Source organism: Echeneis naucrates, chromosome 22 (genome assembly GCF_900963305.1).
Source record: "Echeneis naucrates chromosome 22, fEcheNa1.1, whole genome shotgun sequence".
NCBI classification, from domain to species: Eukaryota; Metazoa; Chordata; class Actinopteri; order Carangiformes; family Echeneidae; genus Echeneis; species Echeneis naucrates.
The window spans coordinates 11,926,262-11,953,705 of NC_042532.1; the positions used below are offsets into that span (position 1 = coordinate 11,926,262).

The 27,444-nt window shown below is 40.8% G+C and overlaps 1 protein-coding gene across 2 annotated transcripts; it reads right to left on the reverse strand.

Moving 5' to 3' along the window:
- Positions 1-434: 434 nt before the first annotated feature.
- itpk1b (inositol-tetrakisphosphate 1-kinase b) lies at positions 435-26,824 on the reverse strand. 2 transcript variants are annotated; one of them, XM_029493984.1, is made up of 11 exons: positions 26,588-26,824; positions 25,924-26,077; positions 20,581-20,605; positions 12,964-13,089; positions 9,550-9,667; positions 3,556-3,654; positions 3,398-3,438; positions 2,767-2,932; positions 1,524-1,591; positions 1,275-1,437; positions 435-790 (listed from the first exon to the last, which is right to left on the reverse strand). In XM_029493984.1, exons 2-11 carry the CDS (start codon positions 26,016-26,018, stop codon positions 471-473), a joined length of 1,221 nt encoding a protein of 406 aa, XP_029349844.1. In that variant the 5' UTR covers positions 26,019-26,077; positions 26,588-26,824; the 3' UTR covers positions 435-470. The 2 variants fall into 2 exon arrangements, with proteins under 2 accessions (XP_029349844.1, XP_029349845.1); XM_029493985.1 differs by having other exon boundaries at positions 25,924-26,106.
- Between the last annotated feature and the right edge of the window lie 620 nt (positions 26,825-27,444).

A 27,444-nucleotide genomic window follows, 5' to 3' on the forward strand; every position in this document is an offset into this window, starting at 1 on the left:
ACGCACATCAGCGGCACGACCTGCTGCAATGAATGCGTACCTGTGTGTGTGTGTGTGTGAGAATGGGTGACATTAAAGGAATCATACATTGCACATTTAGTGGCACATCTTTCTCCAGTCCTGATTTGGCCATTCTTATTAGCTACCTCAACTGGACCCTTTCAATACAGAGAAGTCACACAAAAGAGAAAAATAAAATCAGCTATTAGGCGCAAAGTTCCCAAAAGTTCACATTACAGTACTGTTAAGTCTCATTAGACAAAACGAAAAATACAAAAAGGCAGAGAGAAAAAAAGCTTACACCCAATCACCATCATTTTCAATAACTATATAGGAAAAGGTTTGTTTTTTGATTAGATATATTATCATCATTAACATCATAATTATTATGATTATTATTCATTATTATTGTCACCATTGTCATCCGTTTTTTGTTCAGGGGTCAAACGGAGTGTGGGGCAGGGGATCAGTCACTGTGAGGAAGCCTTGGTAGCTATTGTAGAGACACAGTGCTGCTGGAAGTTGGGGGACATGGCTGAGTTGCAGCCCAGTCTCTGACGTGGGCCTTTTAGGCCTCCGTCGCCCTCTACGATCCAGGGGCTGCCACTGGCATCTTTACCCAGCATGCTGCAGCAGCCGGGGGCTGGGGGGACGGCATTCGGTACCGTGGTGCTCACTGGCAGGCCTTTGGGATGCTCGCTGGTGGGGGTGAAGTCAGGGTTGTGGCTCTGAAGCACACTGCTGATGTGGTTCAGGAGGTCACTGAAAAACTCTGGGACGCCCTCATACCCTGGAAACATACAATCTGTTACTGACTGCACGATATAATAATCAAGATGAAGCAATCAGGAATTAATCAATTCCTCTTGAACTGTCTATAAGGGTTTTCTTATGTACATGCTCCTCTCATATATGTATAATCTATCAAACACAGCCTGATAAATTACTGAGCACGTCTCCTCTTCAAACACTCTGCTAACATTTTAAGTTTATGTCCTGTTGTCACCGTCAAAGCTTGAGTTAAATTATTATGGGCCTGGGGTGAAAAATCAATAGTAAGATGTCTCAACATCTTAAGGGTCTAAGTGTTCAGAGTTGAGGGGAGAGGCAGCAACCATGGCCTCTCTGGCTGCATGAGGGATGGACACATTTGTTTGAAGAATTTCATTATTGTTGGAAGAAGTTTGTAGAAAAAAGCTGACATCTCAAAAATGGGAGCTGTTACGCTTAATACGCAGGTGATACAAACAAATTCAATGAGAAGCTACTCTTACCAGGGAATGCATTGATGTCAATGACAGCATGTTGGCCTGTTTGGTTGTTGATGATGACATCTATGCCAAACAGGGACACGTCCAGCGCCTCCCGCAAGGACCGGGACAACTCTCTGATGACATCATCATTGGGTGGCGGAGAAACTCCCTCCACGTTCTCTCTCTGAGGTCAAGAAATATAGAAAAGTATATCAGCAAACGTGCACTATAAAATCACAGAGGATAATGGTCGGTGCCATTTGGACGTACCGAGGTCAAGTCTGAGGATGACTCTGGCTTGGAAACATTGTGGCTGTTGAAGAAAATGGCTTTCCTGTCTGGAAAAAAAAAAAATAAAGAAAAAAAAAAGAAAAGCGGTGAAGGTGAGGTGGAAATTTACAGGAACTAGATGTACATGACTTCTTCATACTTGGCTGTACTTTCCACTAGAGACTCTAGGTGGCAGCAAGGCCCAACACGTTATTTAACGCAATTGGGCAACATGAGTGTTTATTGATTTCAACACCTGGTGCAAAGGAAGAGGAAGGTGATAGCCTGCCTGTTGTGATGTCTTTGAGCCTTGACACCTCTCAGTAGGCCTAAATCACACTGAGACTGATAACCTTTTTTCATAAATGTCCACATTTTTTCTTTATCAATATAATGATTAACATGTGAGAGCAGTAGGCGGGGGTGGGAGATGCGGAGTGGAAGGGCAGAGTAAATTCCATTACATTCCAAATAAATGTGCCCCTCAGCTTGTTGATGGATGTGGTAATGAAGTGTTGGGCAGATGGCATTCTTCATCCCCTGGCTGAGCGAGCAAAACACCAGTCTATCTCTGATGAAAGCAGCAGAAGGAAGGATGGATGAGTTATGGTCTTTCCAAACACTAACCCCTACCTCTCTTTTTCGTCACACTCACTGATTCATCCAACCTTTTCCTCCGGATACAAGACACAATCTATGGCCTGGGACTGTGGAGCACAATGATGTGAACGTTGTGCAGATGTGAAGCTGTGGTATGTTGCTGTGTGTGTTTGACAAGCGCAGAGCTTTTCTGCTGCACCACTCAGCATTCCAGGCTGAAAGCAACTGTTCTATCTGCGCCACTACACAAAGCAGACGACGACACTGGTGGTGAGGCTGCTTTGCATGAGAGCCTCTACTGTATTATATACAAATACTGGAGTCATTTGTATCTAGGGACAACCCTGTATTAAAACATTTCAGGCAGCCTTCTGACAGGTTTATGGAGAAAAATATAGAGCTGCTTGTTTATTTTCAACAGCATGTACCAACAGAGAGAAACACAATTGCATTCTGCTGCACCCCTTAAAAGGGTGAATAGGTCCAATCACAGGGACTATAAAGCCATTTTTATGAGGTCTTTTATTGGGTTATTCGGAGGAGCTGCTACTTGTGCAGTCTTCCTAAAGCGGCTGTGAGCAGCCCTTGGACTTCCCCACCCTCTCTCTTTTTCTGCCTGCCTGTCTGTCTCATGTCTCCTCACCTGCTGGTCCAGCAGGGAAGTTCTTCAACGAAGGTCTCTCCACCACAGTGTAAGAGTCTCCCACCACAAACACCTTGTAGAGCACTGCGTTGTGGTTGATGAAGCTCTGGATCACACAAGGAGGCTTCACATCCTTCAGGTCTTCTTCACTGAAGATAATGGCCATCTGTGGGCAGGAAGCAAAATGGTAAAGGAGAAAAACAGCATTCTTTTTACTGTTATTTGGGCGGATTTTATTCAGACAGTAGGCTGCAGAGAGCGAAACAGGAAGCAGGGAAAGAGATGCAGCATAGGCCCCTTAGTCAGAGTTGAACCTGTGATAGTGCGATAACGTGACATACACGCTAACCTACTGACTACCCACGTTGCCAGAGAAACATCATTCTAAGATGAAAGTTGAGTTAAAATCCAACTTGGTTCAATAAGGTGAATGTGGAGGAATGAAGACTATTTGTCCAGTCTGACAAAAGTATTGATTTCACACAGAGATAAATGAGGTGCAGCATTTTATCTGATTTGGTTGTTTGGACTTGAGTTAAATGACAACCCTGTGACAGGACGGGGGTGTTGCTGCTTACACAAAGCAAACTCTAGAGGGTGTGAGTGACCTCTGAGCCCTGTGGCCTCTTACCTCGTGGGAGTTGGTTCCATGAGCCACTCGTGTTTTGCAAACTGAGGAAGAAATAAAGGTGAAGAAAAGCAGATTTGTATTTCACAGCACATATGATGCCTCAACAATCTGTAATAAGCTCTAAATATCTATGATCTGACTGAAGCACAGATACTCACTGAAGGGGAATGTGAGTCCTTGCCTCCTGATCTGCTCCAGCACATCTGGACTGCACTCAGTGTTCAGGACCATGAATGGAGGAGAGCAAATCCTCTCATCTAATTAGAAGCAGAGTAAAAGAACAAAATAGCCACTGTAAGAGTGAAGAGAAAAAGTGGACCAGTATGTTCAATGTGCGGGCTTGTAGAAGACAAATCCACTTGCAATTATCTGACAGATTGTCTGCAAAATCTTTTTTTAAAAAGTTTAAATTCCCCATCACAGTTTCTCAAAGCCTATGGTTATGTCTTCAAATGGTTTCAAGTAACATTAACTTCATATTTTGTTCAACCAAGTAATTTTCTGTTGAACCACTAATCACTTCAGCTTCAGTTTTCACATTTGAAAAACATTTCCTTTAAATTGCAGAAGACCCGACAAAATATGAGTTAACAATCTGTAGTAGTATCCATGTATAAAGTTTGAATCTGAGTTTGGTGTAAGTATTCATACTGTCTCTCTCATTTTTTTTTTTTTTTTTTTTTTTTTTTTCGGCCTTTCCCTTGAAAAGCAGCACTTCAAGCTATTCTTCCTGTTCTCAGTCGTAGCCAACTTAGGCATCCTGTTGTAATCAGTGCAAAAATGCTTAAGAGCTGTTTGACATGAAGAGCAGCAAAGAAAGACTCTCCAACATGTGCACATAACACCTTATTTGAGCTAATCGGGCCAGATAGTGATATTTATATTCCATCCTTGTGACAAGTTTAGACGACAAGCATATCTGAGGCCATCAGAGCCCATCTAAAGCAGTCTGAGGCCAGAGGGTGTTAAAAGACTGTTCAAATAAATAAAGCAGAAAACTCCCCTCCTCCAAACTGCACACATATACACAGTTAAATATTGAAATAAAGGAAGACATGCAATCTCAAGAGGAACAACAGACAAGTCAAACCAGCAGAGGACATGTCAGAGTCATAGACGTCATTTGACAACGTGATGGAAAGCTCATTAATCACCCACAGGAAACAGAGCAGGTGCAGTTACACAGTAAACTGGGCCATACCTTCAATAAATACAGTTCACCAAGACACACTGTCAGCCTCTTTCTCACTGATCTACCAAATGACGCAGGTCAAGCATGTTAATATCATGTTTGATTACATCACGGTTTCACATCACATCCTCCGCTGGCAGGTTGGGTAGTTTCGATAAGACTTTAAATAACAAACATCCTGCTGCTCTATTATACTTTACTGTAGCAGGACCCAGGACAAATCTATATTAATGTTCTCTTGTCTGTAATTTCCCCTCTACAGTCGGTACACAGGGGTGATAAGGCAGCTGGTTGGAGATATCGCCACAGGAAATCAGTGAGGGGGCCAAACCAAGAGCTGGCAAATTGCTAATGACAAAAAACACAATGGAAACACGTTAGTCTTTGTGTTCTGTGGGCCTCAGCAGTGGCAGGGCTCTACACTCCCGCCAGTGCTCAGGTCAGGGGAATCTCATTTGCCTACATTAACTCCAGTGCTGAGCATCAAGCTCTTGCTATACACAGGGGCCCCTACAGGCTTCAGCAGTTCCAGCGGCAGAGCTACCAGCTATAGAGCAGATTCCTGGAAAATCAGGGAAAACAGGCTGAGGCTGTCGGGGGAGATAAGGCAGCACTTACACGAAGAGACCTCTGTTACTGTAATAGGGCTGTACCATGTAGACCATATGTGCCAAACCCGTGGCCTGCCACGTCATTTTATGTGGCTTGCGAGAGCTTAAAAGGTCTGATTGTCTTAAAATAAATAAGTCAAAAGTGTGCATTGACCATAAACTACATTTCCCACAATGCATGCAGATTATGTTACCCACGAAGGGACAGTATCCCACCACTACATTGCAGTGTATCCAGATCAATGCGATTTTCAACAATAGGAATTGAGAAATCAAATGAGCCCAAAATGTCCAGGATAAGAAAAATGTATGCAGATGGAAGGCTGTTTCCTGAAAGATGGGAAGGCGAATACATGTTTGTGCTTCCAGGAGAAAAACCGGTATGTCTATTGTGCTATGAGGCGGAGTCGCCATTTTGACCCCAAACACGGTATGTGTTAAGTATGCCAAAGTTAGCCTTCCAGAAAAACAACAAGAGTGGGGAAAAAAAAAGAATGAATCGGTTATTTATAACTGGTATTACCTCTTAAAGCTAGTTTAAAGTGTAAGATAAATTGGATTAACTCGTGGAGTTGACCTGTCTGATCATCTGACTTCGGTATCGAGATGCTGCCATGTCTCCATATACAGCAGAAATGTTGCCCAAAGCCTTAGACCTTAGTCGTCATAATAACCTGGAATAATCCAATAAGTATCCAACTTGTTAGGCTTCCTTGGGAGGGGGTAAAAAAGCAAAACAAAACAAAACAGGCACTTGCCTAAAGGTTTGCTCCACTGCAGCCAAACGTGTGTTTTGACCTTTAAGTACAAAACTAATTTCCCACACTTTTGTTTTTTCACTAAAAGAGTGGATCAGCATCACTGAAACACATCAAAACAGATCAAGCATGGATCAGGCTTTTAGGTTCTTTTTTTCATTACGTGATAGACAAGCAGAGAATAGTCTTATTCTTTCTCATAGGCAAATGCCTGCTTTATAACCTTTTCCTGTACAGCTGTGTCTATTCCAGTGCTGGCTCTGAAAGAGTGGTATGTCTCAGTCATCTCTCTTACAACTACGCTCATCATACTGATGTTATTTTACCAGGACAGGAATAGCAGCATAATGTCTTTTTTTGAAAAAAGTCTGGCAGGGGAAAATATCCCAATTACATCACTGAGTTCCCAAAGACTGAGGGTGTTTAATTTTGTCAAACAAATATCATCAAAAGACCAAGATCTTATCAAAGGGAAAGCACTTGAACTTTCAAGTTAAAGATTTAAAATAAAGAGACCAGGCAAAGGTGGATAAAAGCATGTCCATGTTTGTAATAGCGTGACTGTTTGGCTTTGGTTGACGTTTTTGGGATGAGGAGGTGGAGCAGCGGGTGGGTGGTGGTGGAGGGGGATCAATCTCTGGCTCTGTCTAAACAGTGCATGCTCGCGGCAGACCCAGTGGAGCCGGGGACAATGTTTATGGGGCTCCATGAGGAGATGCTTTTTAAAAGTCATTACCCAGTTCGACTGCTTTTTTTGCCTTTTATCTGCTGCATGTCCTCGGCTGCCCATGCTATTACATTATGCAAATAAGTCAACTCCAAACTCACAGGTAACGGCTGGTTTCCTTCAGAATTAATTAAGGTGAAATTCCTCAACAGGCATGGCATAACACAAAAGATTCAGATCATATCTTTCCTCTGGTGGGAGGCTGTCGGTTCAGAGGACAACAGAGCCAACTTATATTAAGCTTGATGAAGTGTGTTGCTGTTTAGGTAGAAGGCTGGAATCTCCTGATGCTATTTAGAGCTGATTTCCTAGAAACCCAAGCATCCACTCTCACTATGCAGTATTTTCAATACTTTAAATTGAACGCCAAACATGGCTATGTCCTGAGTGTAATACAATTCTCTGTATCGTTTTAAGAGGCTAATACTCCATTTACAATTATTGGTCATTTACTTTGGAAAGAAATTTTAGAGGTATTTTTTCACAGAAGATAAATTCCACACTCAGTTGATGAGATATCTTTCATTTAATGATAGTGACAAAGTGCAGTCATCCAAAACTTTCCTAAACCGGGAAATGTAGTCTGTCCTTTTTGCTCACTGGACTTGGGTGAATGTTTGGATCAACTAATACTAAATATTAATCCCTTTCATGGATGGGACACTAGCTCTGTTGGTCCTTGCAGAGGTGTGGACTTATGCTACCACAAGAACTGCAAGGTCTACCACATACACAAAATACTGCTGAAGGTATGTGTGTTTGTAGGGATGGTTTTGTATTCAGGAGAATTGAAAGAGTTGACTTCATGACAGATTCTTTAAAAACAGTCCAAGATATCAAAACTCACGTATACACAGGAACCAGTGAATTCCACTCGGTAGCATAAATTTGCCTTTATGCTAGCCTGGGTCACATTAGGAAATATAAAACCAAGTTTCACAATAGAGCAAGACTAAGGCCCTGATAAGCAAAACTATGAATCATTGACACTGATCCCTTAGTACAGTTTGTCCGGATAATTTCTATTATGTATAACATTAAGTCTTGTACTGGCTTTGATATAAATTTTAGAGAGCAGAACATCTAAATGTACTGTGACTCAAGCCTGTTAACACTAAGGGGCCACTCAAGTGATAAAATAATGTTCACTTTTACAGAGAAAGCAGCAGCACATCTGAAGTGCTTTCTCCGATAGAATACTTTTCTGAGTCACGCAGACTGAAACATGGCAGGCTCTGAATGGCATTTTAGTACCAGGTTGTCTTGGCAGCTGCTCCAGGACTCCATGGTCTCTGCTGATAAGGAGAGGAAGTGCCTGTGCCTAAGAAAACAAGGTAGACTCCACACCGTCACACTAGGCTTTATTTTACTCCAACCTTAACCCAGTTCTCATAGTTACTCTTTATTTTGCTGACATGAGAAGTAAATTCATCCTTGGTAACATGGCACCCCCCCTCTCCGATAATCATGGTGGTACGGTTCAGGATTATAATGGCTTACACTCCATGCCTTTTGTTTAAACTGACGACAGTTGTCAAGGAGGTTGGTATGCAGGCCTAAGTGTGAGCAGAGAACCCCTCTTGCATTAATGGAAGAAGAGTGGGAAGGCAAAAAAAAGAAAAAAAAGAAAAAAGAAAGCTTCCGATAAATGCAGCAAGTGAACCATCCTCCTCTTCAAACCAAATACGCATAGAGACAGAGCAATGCAGTTTATACTCTCTGTTACGTAACAGCTATCATGTCTGTTTGGATAAAAGACGTCTTCTTGTGGTTCTATTTTAAGAAACCACAGATACTGCCGACATGCTGAGATGCCTCTGATCAGTTTCTCTGACACCAGTCTGCAGTCCCTCACAGAGTCACGGACACTCTGTGAAGAAGTACTTATAAGGTTTATGTTCCCTGCCATGTATGGGGGTAAAGGAAATGTGGATGAGTCACAGAAGTGTTTACAGTGTGGGTAGGGAATGTGCTCCTGTCGTCACTCCATTTCTCTGCCTTTGGCCAAAAACGAGTTGCCTGTTGATTACTACAGGCACTCAGTAATAGCATAATGTGTTGGTGGACTGATTTAAAGATCCGATTCACTAGTCAGAAACTCAGAGAGCCACATTACAACCGGTTCAGACAGGGAAACCAAGAGGTTCGCTTGTCATATGAAAGGGAAGAGAGAAATTAGGATATCAGCATAGTGCTCTGCTGGCAAGAATTAAACATCTGCCCGGAAACATCACGTAATAATATTTCAACTGAGAGGCAGCAGGACGGTCATATGTTACACACATGTCCCCTCCAGAAGAAGGGAAACAGAGATCTTTCAGTTAACACAAGTCCCATCCTCTCAATAAATTTGACACATTAAATGTGGTAGGTGGCTGTGTCCACACAAGCAAGAATTGCTTGATTATTTACCAAACCTCTATTTTTAAATATTATTGGGAGGAGGAGTACACACTGAAGGTGTTGACTTGATCTGAACCCATGACACACTGTCTAGTGACTATTCATAGTAAAAGTAGGAGCCAAGTCACACTGCAAAATACATGTGCACGTCTCTGCTTGTGACACAATGACTACCCTAAGGGAACAGTTGTTTAAACTGGTTATTTTCAAGGGAACATAGTGATAGCAAACAATGCAGCATCTCTCTCTCTGTAGATCACTTTATACCACAGCACAACAGGATTACATACAGTTAGGTGGTGTAACAACTTCCTGTTTTAGAAGTTCTCTTAGTTCTTTCAAGTTCAATGTGTGTACACACACACACACACACACACACACACACACACACACACAAATATTATTCTGACTGACACATGTTATGTGAATGTCCCGTCTATGTCTAATGCGTGAATGTCTACCTTGCATACAACTCTCTATCCTGTGAATGAGCTGGTAGGATTTGCAGCGGTCCAGTAGAGTTCGAATGGCCGGAAGGGGGTCCAAAACAATGGTCTCAGGGTGGGCATCAATATAGTCCTGAAAGATAGAGAGACGAACATTTAAATTAAAGGAGGTACTAAAACAAATTTTTATATCTAATATAGTACTTTTTTTATTTCTTATGTGAAAATCACAAAAGAGAGTGAATGTGTAAAAAGGCAAACCACACGATGTGAAACCACCTGCTGTGACATATGACACACACAAAAACATACAAAGAGATTAGGAATGTTAAACAAACAGTGAAATGAGCAAATTACAACACCAAGTTGAAGGGTCAACATGCCTCATTCTGTGTGTGTGTGTGTGTGTGTGTGTGTGTGTGTGTGTGTGTGAGTGTGAGAGAGAGAGCTTGAGATATATGCCAGCGGGTCTGTATAGGTTACATCACTACATGTGATGCACGGCCAGCTGTTGGGTCAGCCAGAGGTTTTCCATTTTACATAACTGCACTCCCCTTCTCTCCTTTGCTCCCCTCTTGTCAGCTCTGTCCCCACACAACTTCCTGCAGTTCTCCATACTTTCCACATCTCCACCTCTGCTCTGTGAATAATACCTCTAACCGCTCTTTCCGAGCAATTTTTACTACCTCACAAATGCTGTCAGGTGGAGATGACTGTCCTGCACATTACACAAAAAACCTGCCTGTTCACATCACAGTTCTAGAAACCACAATATCAGATATATACTGTGGGGAAAAAAAAAGGCCCAATTGTGACCTGACTTTTAATATACACACAAATTCTGATGCACACAGCATGTAAACAAATGCCTTTGCCTTGACATAGCAGACCCATCTGAACGATTTGGCGGGATCTAGCCCGCAACTCTTGATCAAAGCCAGTTGAACAGTTACGTAAGTCACACACTGCCGCCAAAAAATAAATCCAAACAAATCTCCCAGGAGTTTAGAGGAATACATTGCTGATAAGGACTGTCACTTACAAATTTTTGCATCTCAGCAAAAGAAGTGCAGTCAAAGACAGACAGAGGGGGAAGCGATAGAGACAAACATTGGCAAGCAGGTGGTAAAAGAGAAGAAGAATCAGACATATGTTGGTGTGGGTGTAAGGGCTGCACATTTTCTGCTTATTTTTCATGGCAGATCTGTTTCCATAGGGCAAAGACTGTTTCTCAAAACATATGGTCAGTAGAAGATGTAATCTGTGCCACTGGTCAGAAGCCATGTCTCTGATGCCTCTGGCATCAAACCTGAAGCAGAAAATAATTCTTAGCAGTTACACTAACCAAAACCAAATGGGTGTGATTTACCACATCAGCTTGAATCTCTAACACTGTCAGTCACAGAGGAGCCTAATGGGTACACTTTATGTTTCTAACAATCTTAACTTTTTGCAGCAAGGTCAAACAAAAGGCCACCTCCATGAGTGTTTCCAATTGTTAATGTGCTTATGAGTACGATTTAACCTTCCTAATGCAATAAATAAAGTTAAACATTTCCATTTAATTTATGACAGGTAACTGGTTAAGTCAGACGTTACAAACACACACAAAGGTCAACAATATAATTTAGTGCCTTCATTAGAAAAAAAAGAAAAGAAGAGGACACAAACAAAAGCACAATTTTGATTTCCTTTCAACTGCGTTTACCTGCTTTTGCTAGTGGCTTGACTAAATGATAACCTTGTGAACCACTGTTCCTCTGCACTAAGGAAAGCCAGCAGTTTGGGTACTGGGCATTTGAGCCTCTGGGGAGGTTGCAAAAAAAAGCTACAAGAGGGAAGGAGAAAAGAAGGAGGTGAACTTTGTTAACCTAATTAGATTTGGAAAACTGGAAAAATAAGAGGTAACCTTATAACTCTATATATACATAAGTGACCTGAAAGATGAGATGAAGAGGAAAAGTTATTATTTTAAACCATCGTGTCTATTTTAATTCACACTGATGGTCTTCATATTCATTTATTGATCACTGTTGAATAATGTTACTTGATACTCCACTTAATTTTTGGTCTTTAAATTTTTAATATAGTACAAATAAACATTAGACCAAGTTTCCTTCAATTCATTCTGAAAACAGATATGAACTGAGAAAAGCAGCAAATGCTCCTGCTTGAGACCAAATGTCTGGCATCTAAATAATAATGTCAGCCCTTTGTGAGTCTCTCTTTGTGCTTTTGTTGGGTGAGGCTGTGGATGTAAAGGTCAAAGGTCACCTCTAATGGTCATTATTTATGATGCTGTTTATGGATGGCTGCCAAGCTAAACCTGGCACACATTCTGTCTTTTCTGTGACTTAAGTCTATGGAGCTGTAAAAACACTGGTGCTTTTGTAACAACTACTGTGAAAATCATTCACATGCATATCAGTTTGTACTTGATGGACAAAAAACTTGAATGTACAGAAATGTATGTAATAATTATTGCTGCCTTCTTTGGAAGGTGGGTGGTGGATCTGTACTTTACCCTGTTTATCTGATATTTTTGTCACAGTGCTTTACAAAAAAGGTGTGTGCGTTTCTTTCAAAATGACCCAAGGGCAGTCTACCATAAAAGTGTAAAACTGCTGCCATGTGTTGATATCCACCAAGTTCTGCTGTTTAAGTTATTGCTTCATGCTGACATCATGTTTGTTCTTCCTAATTGAGCAGTGAGGAACATGTTGACAGAAATGTGTGATGCTGATCAGGATTACTCAGAGTCAGTCAGAGAAAGAGAAACTGCTGCTGGAAGGAAGTTAATCTTAACACTATCCATAGCACTGTTCGAATAACACATAAACACATCTGAAGTGTGTGCACAGTGCCACATTTTGGCGCTGTGACCTGCTGTCCATGTGATATGTTTGTCACTTCATGAGAAAAACTCTGTGAGAACGTATAGCATGTGGTGCCATAATATCTTTAATGTAACTGAGTCAGGGATCTTTGTCCTTTTGCTTTGATACCCTGAATATACTCCACCTGATTCTTTCAGCTGAGATGTTAATGGCAATTGTAAAACCCAACCCATAAATGTTTACTGCCTTAAGCAGTGGAAAAACTGTCCTTTAAACAAAGCCACTGTACATTTCTTCCTTTTTTGCCAATAATAAAACTTTTTTATGAACAGATTGCTCAATCTTTTCCATATCATGTGGAATGGGCCTAATAATCACTGAGTCATGTACATGAGATAATTTTCTCACACGCATTGTTCAAAGTTCAAGAATCAACTCGTGCATTTCAAATTACAAGGACTGCAGCAGTTTCATAGATTTCAAAAATTATGTGCACAATCCCCAGTTTTTCCAAAGACATGGAAATAATGCCTCCCATTGATATCACACATCTTCAGTTGATTATGTTTTTGAATTAATTTTGAATTCGTACCTGTACTCTTTGAACGAGCAGCACGGCCTGTGAATCATTCTGATCGGCCTCCAGGATGAGGTCAGTCAGTTTGTGGATGATGACATCCAGGGGACCCTGCTCCTCCAGGGGCTGGCTGAGATCCAGCTATGGAGAGAGAAAAGAATAAACTTGGGTCAAGAATTATGGCATAAATAGAGCCATTTTACCTTCGGGTTTTATTTACCACATTTTAAAATGTTATGCCTCAGCAAACATCCATGAAATTTTGATAAAGGCTGATAATTTGAAATAGGGGCATTTCTGAATGAAACCTGCCTTTTGTGACTTACTGTGTTGAAAAAGAACTGTGGTAGTTCATAGTTGTAATTCAAAGGTGCATGCTTTCCATATAGATTAGATTTTTTTGTGAATGAAATTTTACAGTTTCACTTCACCATCCCCTCACAATAAATAAATAATTCTGTTCAAGCTCCAGTTTTCTCTATAGTCTCTAAAACTGCCTGCAAAAGTGCATTGCCTACAGTTGTTCAACAAAACCATAGAATTTACTGTTCAATCTGGTGTGACGGGTAACAGTAGGTAAAAGAAAAATAATTCAACCATTAATTTTATTTGCAAGCTGAAACGACAAAGTTCATCATACGTGTTGGATTGCTACAATATTGCTCGTACAGTAGTAGTAGCAGTAGTTCACTGACTGGGCAGCCAAAATAGGAGGCAGTGCTGACTGGTGACGGAGTCTTGAATTTACAAACACCTCCAATTACCATATATACGAGCTTGACAGATGCTGATATCCAAAACATTGGCCATGCATAGGGTGTACATAGGGGGAGGGTATCCACAGGATACACAGGAAATTAAAGAAGTCACACTAATTTGACATTTCAATTGCATTTCATCGTACCCTTATATAATATTATATATAATATTATAATGACCGTTGGTAATAAAGAGATGATGGAAGGATATGGTTAAGGAAATGTTAATTCATTCTGGGAAATGATTAATCTGCCACTGCTGTCCTTTTTTATAACCCAGATCTGTCAATGGAGAGGATGGATCTCTCCATCCATTATCATATTTCTGCTCCAGGAAGCAAAAATATTTTCTCCTCTGTTTTTTGGTTAGCTGTGACTGGTGTACGGCCAGATATTAGGCTGTATTTGTTTTCAATTACACCATCAGGATTTATTTTTGATGTTAGCCCTTCAGGCTTGCTGTGCGTATTCAGCATTCTCTGAGAACACACCAAATCAACATTCGTTTGAAGTTCACTGCAGCGGAACTGCTGCCTGAACTGCTGCCTGAACTGGCCAAGTACTTCAGAAGTAGTCAAACCAGCTCTCCAAGTTTGATAAGACTTATGTGAGTCAGTGCTTGCACACCCAAATGTAGGAATACTTCAAGATGTAAGGGGAACGTTATAGGTTTTAGCAGCCATTGTGGATTTGTGATTAAGTCAAGTTGAGGGAAGGCCTCTATAGTGACTGATTGTGTCCAGGCTGTTGTGGCAAAGGAAGTAAAGTCTGTGTGTGAAAAACAACATCTAGAGTTAGTAGGCTTGAGACAGAGACCAGTCTTCAACATGTGTCTAGGTATAATAATTTGAAACAAAATAATCTAAAATCTCTGGGTCAATTTCAGGCTTGTTTTTTCAGAGCAGTGAGCTAACTGTTCATTTATTTTAGTAAGGCTAAGCCTGCGACTAATAATTTTACAGCACATCAAGGCTCTTTCAATACAGGAAGGTAAAATATTGGACAGTTCAAATGAAACCAAATTGAGCATTGCACTGAAAACTGGTTGCAGAGCTGCTGTTGCATAATGCAGCTGTACACTAGCTCATTAGCGAATCAGCAGATAAGGATCATCTGATTATTACAGACAAAAGACAATTCAGGAACACCTGTGCAAATAAGCCAGAGCCAGCCAGAACCCCACTGTCCTTTATGCTGTCCAAACAATACACAAACAGAGAGTGAATACACTTTAGTCACATGCGTGTGGATCAATGCAAGAACTGTAAAACAGAGTTTCTCTTGATTTAAGTTTGCCTTCAGACAGAACAGCTATTTTCTGGTTAATGATTCTACAATGAGTGAGATTGTGGACAAATTATTAAGTATGCCAGATCCTGTCCTTAAAAGCCATCTATCAACGATCAATCTGGTAAACATTAGATTTCCCCACACAAACTAAAAGTTAAACAAAAGAATTCCAGTTTTGCTTTAACTGAAGTCAGCAAGACACAGTTTTGACTGACAAAGTATATGATATGCGGCCACATCCAATGCATCAGTGTGTGTGCAGTATGCCAAGAAATGTCAACATATTCTGTAGCATTCATGTCAAGCTGTATTCCCTAAATAGCTTATTATGCAACATCAGCAGAGCATTTCTTCCTGCCCATTTTAATGCAGCTGAGTCTCATTCTCTTCCATGCTCCATTTGTCCTGCAGCTCACAGTAACATGCCAACATGAGTAGTGAGGCCAAAAGCATCCAGTGACAACAGTCTGTTAGAATAGAACATGGAGAGTTAGTGCTGGGTAGTATAGTGCAGAGGTTCTCACCATTTTTTCAGTGACATATCCCCTTTAAATTATTTTTTCAGCTGAGTACTAATGTTTAGGGGGTACTCAACTAAAAAAACAACAACAAAAAAAAACAACCCTAAACTCTAAACCAAACCTATATCTATGCCCATCTATATCTTTTATTTATGTAACTTAAATTCACCAATATTGATATACTGTATATTGCAAAAAATAAGTTGATGGAAATCCATTTGAAAGAAGCTATGTGTAGGAGAGTGGTTGGTGCAGCTTTTATATACTGGAGCAATGAAAAAGATACAAAAGCTGTCCAGCTGGTTCACCAGCACTTGTGTTGTTGAGAGTCACAGAGGTATGAGCATATGTCAGGATGCTTAAAACACAAACATGTTGCTATGATCTCAATAGCACTATGTTGGTAAGTTAACACTCAGAAAATGTGCTGTCACCTGTGGATAAATGATTACTGTGTCTTAAACACTGGCTGTTTGAGCGGCAGTGCCAGCAGGCCGTGAGGCCCCCCAAAGAATGAGGTGGTTGCTGATGTTTTCTGTCTAGCTAGCAGTGTCAGTGCAACAGGGCCGAGTAGATGGGGATTTGCCTGTACTCTACTGAGGCGCAGCTTTTAATCTCCCGCTTACACAACAGAGGGCCCATCCACAGCCTGGCCTTCAACAAAAACTGGCTTATACATCATGGGGGTCAACACCCCTTGGCGAAAAACACATTGCAGAGGATGAAGCTATCCTCTCCCTGTGTGCAGACAGAGTGACCCTGCTTTAGAGTGCATCCAAAAACCCAAGAGTAAAGTCACGAATGTCCTGCTAAATGCAAAAAGCAGAAATGTCAGTTGACGTCTTTGTCGGTCCCCATGGGACTGAATGTTTGCAGTAGGCCGTGGTAGTGACGGACAGCACAGAAAACATGCTGGATTGTGGCGGGAGAGGGCAGGTCAGGGTGAATATATCTTCAGCTTTGATGTAGTGTCGCAGTGGGACCACTGTATACCCCTGGGAAATCTAAGAACAGTGATTTTGAGTTAAATGGAAGGACAAAGCTCATAGTGCATTTCAGTTTTCAACATCATTCCTAAACTGTACATAAACTGTGCAAACCGCAGTTTGGAGAGCAGTTATTTGTCTCTGAGCATCTGCTTTACCCTTTAGATGTCTCTCTCCAGTTGCCCTAAACTGGGTCAAATCTCACCTGGGTTTTGCTTTGGTGTCAGGCTTGATCAGAGCAAGACAGTGGGTAGACTGTAGACAGATGTGATGAATGATTTATTTGGTATGCTGTGTAGCACTTAACACCATAGTGTAAGAGAAACATACTGTATGTCTCTGACAGGGCCTATGGCTGCTGGCCACACCTCACATGAGGAAAAAAGACGAAACATGAGAAGAGATCAACACGAAGTGAATCTCCTGCCAAAAACCAAATGAGGTTACAAACCGCAAACTCATGAGGCTACTGACCGCCTCCTCAGAGTAATAAAATGTTTCACCTGTTGAATATGTAGTGTATTGGAAGCTTATGGGACAACAATTCAATTCAAAGCAAGAATGAAGTTGTGCAAACTGATGAATTTCTCATTCATCATCATCCCCACACTAAACATCTGCTCAAAAATATATTTTTGTGAATTTAGTAAATCAGCTGATGTGAAAGATACTTTCATATGCTAAAATACTTTGCAAAGCACATTTTTTGGCTTTATTTTAATAACTCAAAAACTTGTGATGACGTGTTGCATGTATTTCTGATCTTTTGCTTTATCTCAGTTTATGTGACTAGATAATAGCCACCAACCAGCTGTCTTCGGATCAAATGCACTGGTGGATCAATAAATATCATCAAAAGAGAATTTCTTGTTTGTCAGTGTCCACAAATTCAATATGTGGGTGAGATACAGTTGCATGGTAGAAATTAACATCTTAAATTCTTTAGCACTTAACATATAATAAAAACAGTAATTCAATTAGTTGGACAGCCCACTCAAATGATGGCCATTTGCTGGGATGGGTTCGCTGTCTCAGGGTGAATATTGGCTTTCTCAAGGTTAAGCCTAGTGAACTAATCTCATCAGCTCTGTGGTACAGATGGGCTAATGTACAGAGCACTGAGAGGATGGCTCTCATGAGCTCAGGGCGAAAGAGTCAGTATTGATGAGCTGGTGCAAAATCACTTGGAGGGAAAATTAGAGTCAAGAAGAGCTCAATAATGGGCTACTTATAAAAAAGACCTTGAACAAAAAGCTGCAAGAGACTAAAGGATCTCTTGTATAAATTCAAGAAGACCCTTGTATTTTTCATTTTCTTCCATTCATTCATTCATGCATTCATATTCAACTGCTTATCTGTTTCCGGTTCACAGGGGTGCTGGAGATAATCCCAGTTCACACTGGACAAGGGTGGCGTACATCCTGGACAGATCACCAGTCTATCACATGTCCAACACACAGAGACAGACAGAGACAAACACACTCACACTCACAGCCAATTAGAGTCACCAATCAACCCAAATAAATTTTTTTTGGGACGGTGGGTGGAAATCCATGCAGGCATGGGGAGAATATGCAAACTCCACACAGAAAGACCCAAGGCCAGGAATCAAACCGACGACATTCTTATTGTGGGGCAACGGCACTAACCACTATGCCGCCATACTGTCCCCATTTTCATCCTGATGCATGTAAATAGAGATCTTGTTCCCACCCTATAAATGGAAATATAACATTGACTCTGTACAGCTGCCAGATTTAGCAACGATCTGTTCACACACAGTCACGTCATAACCAACATCAAGTCTCTGGAGGACTCACCCTCTTGTGGCAAATACCATACCATCACTATGTGGAAAGGAAGCTTTAACTTTATGTAAAATCCTGCAATCAACAATTATTCATGCTAGTAAGTTTTTTGATCAATCTGCTGGTAGATAACATGTCTGAAGATAGTCAAAAAGGACAATTTCACAATATCAAACACACACTGACAGTTTATTTTGCCTGCCAAACAGTTAAAAAACATAAAATAGCCATCCATACTTAAGAGGATAAAACCAGGTAATATTTTGTGTTAAAAAAACAAGTTAACTATCAGAATATTTTTTTGTTTAATTTTCTGTTGATTAACAAATTAAGCGCTTCAGCACTGAATTCACTTCAGCACCAATATTTATCCAGATAATCTGTGGTGATAAAACAACATTGAAGTGAAGATATCCATATTTATCTTGGAAGCAACATGAGCAATGGTTTATTTAGCTACAAAGGGCTAGTATTAATTTATCTTGTCCTAGAATAGGTACCCAAGATTCAGTTGTTAAAACCCAGATCATCATGTCTGTTACCACAGGGACAAGGTTGGGTGGTTAAATTGGCTAAAATAAAATGGAAGCTTTATTCTACTCCAGCTTTCTGGAGAAGGTTAAATGCACTTGTTATCCACCTTCTAGCAATATTCCCAACCCGCCTCAAGGCTTCAAAAACACAAATAGATAAAAAAGAAAAAAAAAAGAAAAAATAAAAATCAATCTCAACCCTTTGCAAAGAAACATCACTTTTTACTTTGAAGGGAAATTTTTTCTCTACAATGCACCATCGTCCTGCAGTGTAAATATGCTTTATTTGCTTTATGCTTTATTATTTGCTTTTCTTAGGATTTAGAATTGGGCCTTCAACAAACCAGTATCTCTTTGGTGAAAGACGTACGGAAGAAAATAAATAAAACTAGCCATTTATAGTGACAGTTTGTATGTTTGAAATATCTAATCTGGCATTAGAAATTACAGCATTGGTAGAAACACTTTAGCCTGCCAAAAAAAGTATAATTTTGTGATGTTCACTAGTACAATAGGAGGGGATAAAGAGAAACAAAGGCATTATAATGGTTGCCATTATCTTCACTTGCGATTCAGTCAGGATCTGACTGGCAGTGGCTGCATCCCTAGCTGCAGAATGACTGGTGATCTGAAAAACACCTCTGAGTGTTTGAGTAAACTGAGCTTTCTTAATTGGCAGAGACAGCCCAGCTAAAAATAGAAGAGTTGATGCTGAATTGCAGCAATAATAAAAACAAACAAACATTGTAGACGACAGGTAGTCCAGATAAAGGAAAGAACGGGAATTCTGCAGGGCTGCTCAAGTCCTTGGCTACTCCTATCTGAGGATCTGGGAGGATTTGCTCTGTCCCAGGAGGGGCTGAATGCACAGTGGGAAACAAAGCCCTGCTTACTTTGGGACTATTCCCAGGACAAGGCTCTTTCTGGGTGTGCTTCTATCGTCAGGCCACTGAGAGAAAAATAGTAACCTCAAAGTGAGAGGAAAAAAAAACAGCCTCCCATGAGGACAAAAAAAAAAAAAGAAAAAACAGCATTAAACAAGAGAAAAGAACAGGTTAATTTCCTACTCAGCTGCAGAGAGCACTAAGCACTAAACTAGAAGGATTTAGTCACAATTGTTACTATGCTTCTCTATGTCCGTGTTTACGTACAGAGTGTAGGAGACTGGGAAATCTATTCATGACAACAGGCTACACTTCCCTGGGGCCCTCAATTTCCCCACACATTACTCAGCACCCATCATTTCCTAGAGCTCAGACATTACTGAAGCCAGACCATTCTTTAGCCCCATTCACAATAAAGTAACTGTGAATACAAGTAGATATAGCTGATTCAGTACATGAAATTTTCTATTCTTAAAAAATATTGCCCTTGGCGCACAACTGACACCACAGTATGATGTCTTCTACAGCCAAGCTATTCAGACACACACACAACAAGCCACAACCCCTAGTACAATCCTTTGACGTCCAACAGAGTTAACAGAGGCCAGGTGTTGAAATATCATGTTGGGATAAGCTGTATTGCATCACAGCTGAACAATAAAATAGTCTGGTCTCGTAGACTGTGATGGATGATGTTTGCAGACTGAAGCAACTATCGGTTATAAACTCAAAGAAAAACACAGGAGTAAATGGGGTGGTTTCAACTATTACTACACATATGAATTCAAGATTTTCAAAACAAAAAAAAATTTCATTATAGCAACAATTAGGCAAAACATATTTTTCACTTACCTGAACAACTTCTATTCCCCTTTTCCTGAAAAACAAAAATAACACTCATTAATTGACTGAAATAAATCCCTTCAGTAAAAGAACTTAAGAAGTAAGATATGAGTTACAGTACATGTATTGTAAAGGTATCTTGATGTTATTTATTGTCAATGAACATGTTTCTCTTGCAGGGAAAGACTTGAATGAGGCAGGGGACTCAAAGGTAAGCAATCCAAACCACAACTAAGTAATGTAATACACATTTCATTTGCAAGCTAATAATGGCTATGTATGTAATGTAAGTGATGTAAAACATGTATTTCATTAGTTACCGTCACTGTATTTCTTCTCAATAATGCAATAGTTATTTTTACTCTTTCTGTACATGTCCTAATAGTTCCTCTTTATGAAAGAAATTAAAAAACTCACAGAGCTCTTGAATGTGAATGCACAGATACAGTGCTGTAAAAAAGTATTCGCTCCCTTCCTGAATTCTTACTTTTTGCATGTGTTTCACATTCAACTGTTTCAGATTAAACTAATTTCAATATTAAACAAAGACAACCCAAGTAAACATAAAATGCAGTTTTTCTGTGATGATTTTATTTGTTAAGAGAAAAATATTACCGAAACCTACATGACCCTGCGTGAAAAAGTAATTGCCCCCCTTGTTAAATGATGAGATAACTGATCATATTATTGTGGAAAGCTGAGTTCAATTTCATAGCCACACCCAGGCCTGATTGCTGCCAGACCTTTCAAATGAAGAGATCACTTAAATAGAATCTGTCTGATAAGGTGAAGTAGGCCATATTGAACCCAAGACATATGCTGCAATCCAAAGAAATTCAGGAGTAGATAAGAAGAAAAGTAATTGACATCTCTCAGTCTGGAAAAGGTTACAAAGCCATTTCTAAATCTTTGGAACTCCAGCGACCCACTGTGAGAGCCATTATACACAAGTGGAGAAAGCATGGTACAGTGGTGAAAATTACTCCAAGAGCACAGCGACGATGATCCAAGAGGTCACAAAGGAACCCAGAACAACACCTAAACAACTGCAGGCCTCACTTGTAAAGATTGGTGTTCATGACTCAAACATAAGAAAGACACTAGCCAAAAATGGCATGCATGGCATCCACTACTGACAAAAAAAGAACATAAAGGCTCGTCTCACTTGTGCAAACAACATCTTGATGATCCCCAAAGCTTTTGGGAAAATATTCTGTGGACTGATGAAACAAAAGTTGAACTTGGAAGAAGAGCATCCAGTTACATCTGATGTAAAATGAACACAGCATTTGATAAAAAGAACATCATGCCAACAGTGAAACATGGTGGTGGTAGTGTCATGGCTTCGGGCTGCTTTGCTGCTTCAGGACCTGGATGACTTGCTGTGATTGAAGGAACCATGAACTCTGCTCTCTAAACAACAAATCCTGAAGGAGAATGTCCGGCCATCAGTTTGTGACCTCAAGCTGAAGCACATTTGGGCTCTGCGGCAGGACAATGATCCAAAGCACACCAGCAAGTCCACTTCTGAATGGCTTAAAAAAAACAAAATGAGGGTTTTGGAGTGGTCTAGTCGAAGTCCAGACCCGAACCCAATTGAGATTCTGTGGCATGACCTTAAAAAGGCGGTTCATGCTCGGAAACCCTCCAATGTGGTTGATTTAAAACAATTCTACAAAGAAGAGTGGGCCAAAATTCTTCCACAGTGATGTGAAAGACTCATTGCCAGTTATTACGAACAGTGACTGCAGTTGCTGCTGAGGGTGGTTCAACCAGTTATTAGGTTTAGGGGGCAATTACTTTTTCACATGGGCCATGTAGGTTCAGATGGCTTTTATTCCTTTAATAAATAAAATTGGTGCTTAAAACTGCATCTTGTGTTTACTTGTGAGTTATCTTATAAACTTATATTTAATTTAGCTTGATCTGAAATAGCATATATAAATAGTAAGAAATCGGTAAGGGGGCAAATACTTTTTCACAGCACCGTATATAAAGGCATCAGCTAGTGACACGTAGACCTGTCTGCTTCTGTGTGTCAAAAATGATGGTAAATGAGTTTAAATTAGTACTTGATAACAGAACAGAAAAATAAGATATTCCAGCCAAGATTCCAAATTGCTCTCCAGAGCTGGGGAAGATACTTCTTTCAGAAATGGCACAGAAATACTCATCTATGGATAAAAATTGTTGCTTAGCAACCAGCAGATCTCTGCAGGAGTGGAGTTGGTGGTGGAGGTGACTATCATAACATGGTACACCACTTCACTGTTCACATCAGCAACCTCTTCTCTTCGGACATCTCTGTTCTACTTCTACTCCATTGAAAGAAAACAATTCTGAAAATCTGGCAAAAATGTTTAAACCTACTGAAGCATTTTTACTGCTCCAAACCTCTCAAACCGGTTTGTGTCGGAGCTAGCTTGTCAAGTGTCCCCTCTAGCTCAATGCCAAAATTTTGCCGAAGAATTTTGGGATTAAAAAAACAAAACAAAACAAAACAAAACATAAATTGTCAACTTTTGCATGGGGGAACTTAGAATGAGGGCTGAATCAGTCTGGCAGTACCACCAACTCAGGCCGTCCAGGCCAGTTGTTTTTGAGGTTACAGCCCCATGGTAACAGCAGTGCAGCCATTCACTAAGTCACAACAATGTGGATATCTAATACTGCAGCTGGTGTGATTCATGTTGTGTAAATGGGGCCTTTAGTTTTGTCTCATATCAGATATGGAGATCGCTTGCTCTCCTATATTGTTACATGGAAAGCAGAATGAAAGGCAGAAGGAGAGGAACCAACAGGGAAGCAGTTCAGAACTTTTTGCATTACCTTGACACACAAGGACATGCGGCTATTTAAAAAAGAAAAAGAAAAAAAGAAAACTTTTTTTTAAACACCATTTAATATTGACTGATTATCAATACAAGACACTGAAAATGTACCAATTGCTTTTGAAGACAGACAGGTAAAGCAGGTGAATCAGGTGGAGTGGATTTACCTGTTTGCACTATTAATTTGTTTGCCTTAGTTCCTTAAAAACATTTTACACAATTTTTCATTTACACGTTAAAGATTTTAGAGTGATACTCAACAGAGCTTTTAAATTATCAGCCTTTAAACACTGTTTGTGCCAAAGTGTATCATTTGGATGAAAGAATACATGCAGGCAAAAAGTAGGTTTATCTCAAGGTAATCTCATCAGACTTGTTGTCCTAGAGAGAAGTCCTGCCTTGACAAGTTTGAAGTCACAATATTTTCATACTACTCTATGACGCCCAAGACAAGGACATCAAATCTTTCTAAATAAGGTATTTGTCAGTTGTTAGTAGCAAGCCTTTTGATTGATGTGCAAGTTTAATCGAACACAAACATAAACCAAAGTGGCTTTTGACCAGCAGGACCCCCTTAAAGTCCAGCTGCATGAGACAGGGCATACTCCACAGTGTAGCACTCAAAGCGTCAGCTGCATGCTACATGATGAGAGAGAAAACCTGATCACCATTAGAGTACAACACTTACATGCTGATCAGCTCTAATAACACAGCCTGAGGTCTAAAACCTACCAATATCTACCCAAAAGATAAAATCAAAGTGCATGAAATTAAATTCAAAGAGTGTGATATTGCCAATGAAGCCTCTCTGTAATAAATAAGACCTGCCTAAAGGTTTGGTATGAGGTAGCACTAATGAAAACCAGCAAGCACCAAAACTTACAGATAAATGACACACTTTTGGAGTGTTGTGCCATTTGCGAAGGAGAAAAAAAACCCCAGTACGTTAGCAAAAGGAGAACTAGAAGAAAATTTTCAGTGAGGGATTAGATAATAATTAGGCAAACAGTGATCAAAGCCTGATGTGCTTGTAATTTTGTAGCTGTTTTCTATTTAAATAAATTGTTTGGTGTTCTTATAGAGGGGCTGATCTTTTTGATCTCCTGTTACAAACACTACTTCTTCAGGCCCCACCATTCACATTCATTGGTCCAGCTCTGAGGTAAGAAGGGGGTGGGGGGGCACGATCCAGTGATGAGAGGGGTGGGGGTTTTATTTGGAGGTTTATGATGGGATTAAAAATGTTTTGTGGATTACAGTGTCGTAATCTGCACTGGCTCAATCAGGTTGCTTTGTGGGGGAGTGAACCTTGGAAAAGGTGAAAATCCTTCAAAGCCGTTGTCTTCTAGTAAAGACACTGTAAACATACAAGATTCTGGCCAGATCGAATGATTGAAGACACTGAAGTGTTTTTTCTTTTCATTTTCAGGGTAAATGCAGCCTTCCTACAATATAGGCGGCAAGGCAGTTTTGCAATAGGAGATGATGAGTCTGCCGCTACACCTTGAAAGGAGCCCTTCCCTAAAACAATCCATCCACGCTCTACTTTACAACAAATTATATAACATCTTACTCAACTGGAGATGGATAAGCTCTAAGATAACATACTACAACTCCTATACAGCCATCCCCTTCTAAGTTTGAGAATTAGAAGAAATATTGCTACAGTTAGCAGTGTGCAATACACCCTTGGATAAACTCATGCTATGTTTATGCATTTGGACAAAACAAACAACTCTCTTCTCAAAAAGAGAGACTGCTGCACTTTTCTCGTGACAGTGAATTTAAAATACAGTGTTGGTATCAGATTAAATTCAAGGATTAAAAACACATCCTCTGGTTTAGATATGTTAGGAATAGCAGATAAAAATGTTTTTGGTCCGCACCCAACTGCCTTAAAATTTATACTCTTTATACTAAGACAATTTTCTATATAAAGACACCTGCTTGAGTTGCTTGTCTTACACATACATACAAATGCACCTTAGGCCGCTATCAACAGCCCAACCAGTACACATTCCCTCCACGCACCATGCCCCAACAAGTAGTAACTCGAGACATAACAAACAAAAGCTGCTACATGAAAATAAAGTCGACTTGAGGGCTTGGATCTTTCTCCAGTTGATGTTTTTATACATTATATATTTGGTTTCCAAAATGCCTAAGAACCGAAGCGATTAAAACAGACAGAGCAAGAAAAGGCCTTTTAACTTAATCTTACTTAGAGCCTCAGGTGACTAACAGAAATAAGCAGGCAGGTCACAGATGATGTTGTGTCAACCAAAAAGAGAAAGTTCAAGTCAAGAGAGAAAAGGGGATGTTTCCTTTGAGAGGAGAAGGGCTCACCATCAGACCTGTTTGTCCCCGTAGTTAAGAGGAACTGCACTGTCCGGCAATACACCTCTTTAACCAACGTGGCATTAATAGTTAATGCGGCAGACCCTGATGTGTGAATTCATGCAAAGCTCTTTTGTTGTGAGGTGCACTAAACCTGGATTCAGTTGGCATTGAGGCCACATACCTGCACAATTCAGCAAAGGCCTGAAAATTCAGCTTCTTCATCTTCTTCTCGCTGAGCCAGTAGCCCACTCTCCGGCCTTTGAGAAAGGTCTGCATCTCCACCGTGTTCCTGGTCCGTCTGTGGCGGTGAACGGCTCGACTCGAGGCTCGACCAGCTGGAGAACGGGAGACAGCAGGAAACAACCTGAAAAACAGCCGCCCCGGAGCAAGGAGGGAAACGCTGAAGTTGACTGGGTTTGTCCTACGTTAGTCAAACATAGACGGGGGTGGCGCTTTCAGCTATCTGTCTGCGGTGCCGACCCCCCCCCCTTCGTGGTTGGCCTGTTGTTGTGTACAGACGTGATATTACAGTGAAAGTGAGCCAGCATCAGCCAAACACTGCCCGCTGACACCCCGCTGCTAACCTCCGGGGCTAACGGCGGTGGGCTAGCTCGGCAGTGACAGACTACGGAGCTAACCGATGGCATGCAGCTGGGAGACGGACGCTAGCTGGCTAACACGGCTGGTCGGCGTTTTAATGGCTGAACTGGTTTATAACCGCCGATAAACGTCCAACAGGTTAGCTAGCGGTGGCAGGAGACGGTTAGTCCGCCAAGAGACGAATCAACTGGCTGAAACTGTGAATAAAGGTGGCAGCCAGACGCTTGTGTGCTGAGCTAACTAACCTGGTAGTTTTTAGCTCAGTCCCCCCTCCTCCTCCTCAACGTGTGTCCTCTTCGGAAACTAGCTCGGATAGTTTCCCATTCTCGGCCCGTCCGGTTGGGGGAAGAGGAGAAGTTTTCAAACAAGGTGACAGATGACAGGCACAGCTGGACTGGGGTTGGGAGGTTCTGCTGTTTTCTCTCAGTCTGAGCCGGACTGACTGCACACACCCAGGATCCCGGAGACTGCTGCTGCCTTCACTTCCCCTCGGAAAGTACCGCTCCGGCGTGTCGAATCACGCTGTCGTGACTTCACGTGCCTCTCTCATCGATTGACTTGCACTTTCTTTCTCTCTCTCTCTCTTTTTTTTTTTTCGGGGGGGCGTTTACTGATTAATAATTTAATATAAAATGTAACAAATGTAAACAGAAATATCTTACACAGAGCTTCAGGATATCTAGCTTCTGCTAACGTCGTTTTTTTTTACTGAGTTAGTAATAGTTTAAAATCATCATGATGATGAGATCTTAAAAATATGGATGTGACCGTAACGTTTAGTAATAATATTAAATATTATATAATCGTATTGATGGGAATGCATGTAATTGGCCATCTCAGTGTGTAGGTTTGCAGAACAACTGTGCAGCGCGCAGAAACATATGAGCCTTTATTGTCTCATGGTTAGGGAAAAACTGTTGTTTATTATCTACCCCCTCGCCCCAGAAGTCCTTACACACTTAATTCCGCTTGTTGAAGCTGCACAAATTTTCCGACAGCCTTAAAGGCGCCGGGACGCGGTCAGAGAAGTTCAGTGTATTCAGTGTTGTGCCCGCTTCACTGTCAGCTCAGCCTCACAACACAACAGTACAAACACACACTG

Excerpts from the sequence above, each read along its gene's own strand:
- itpk1b (XM_029493984.1), bottom strand. The coding sequence starts at position 26,018 with ATGCAGACCTTTCTCAAAGGCCGGAGAGTGGGCTACTGGCTCAGCGAG. Across the intron at positions 9,668-12,963 it reads TGCTCGTTCAAAGAGTACAG|GACTATATTGATGCCCACCC; the intron begins GTACGAATTCAA and ends TCTATCTTTCAG. Across the intron at positions 1,438-1,523 it reads CATCCTCAGACTTGACCTCG|AGAGAGAACGTGGAGGGAGT; the intron begins GTACGTCCAAAT and ends TCTTGACCTCAG.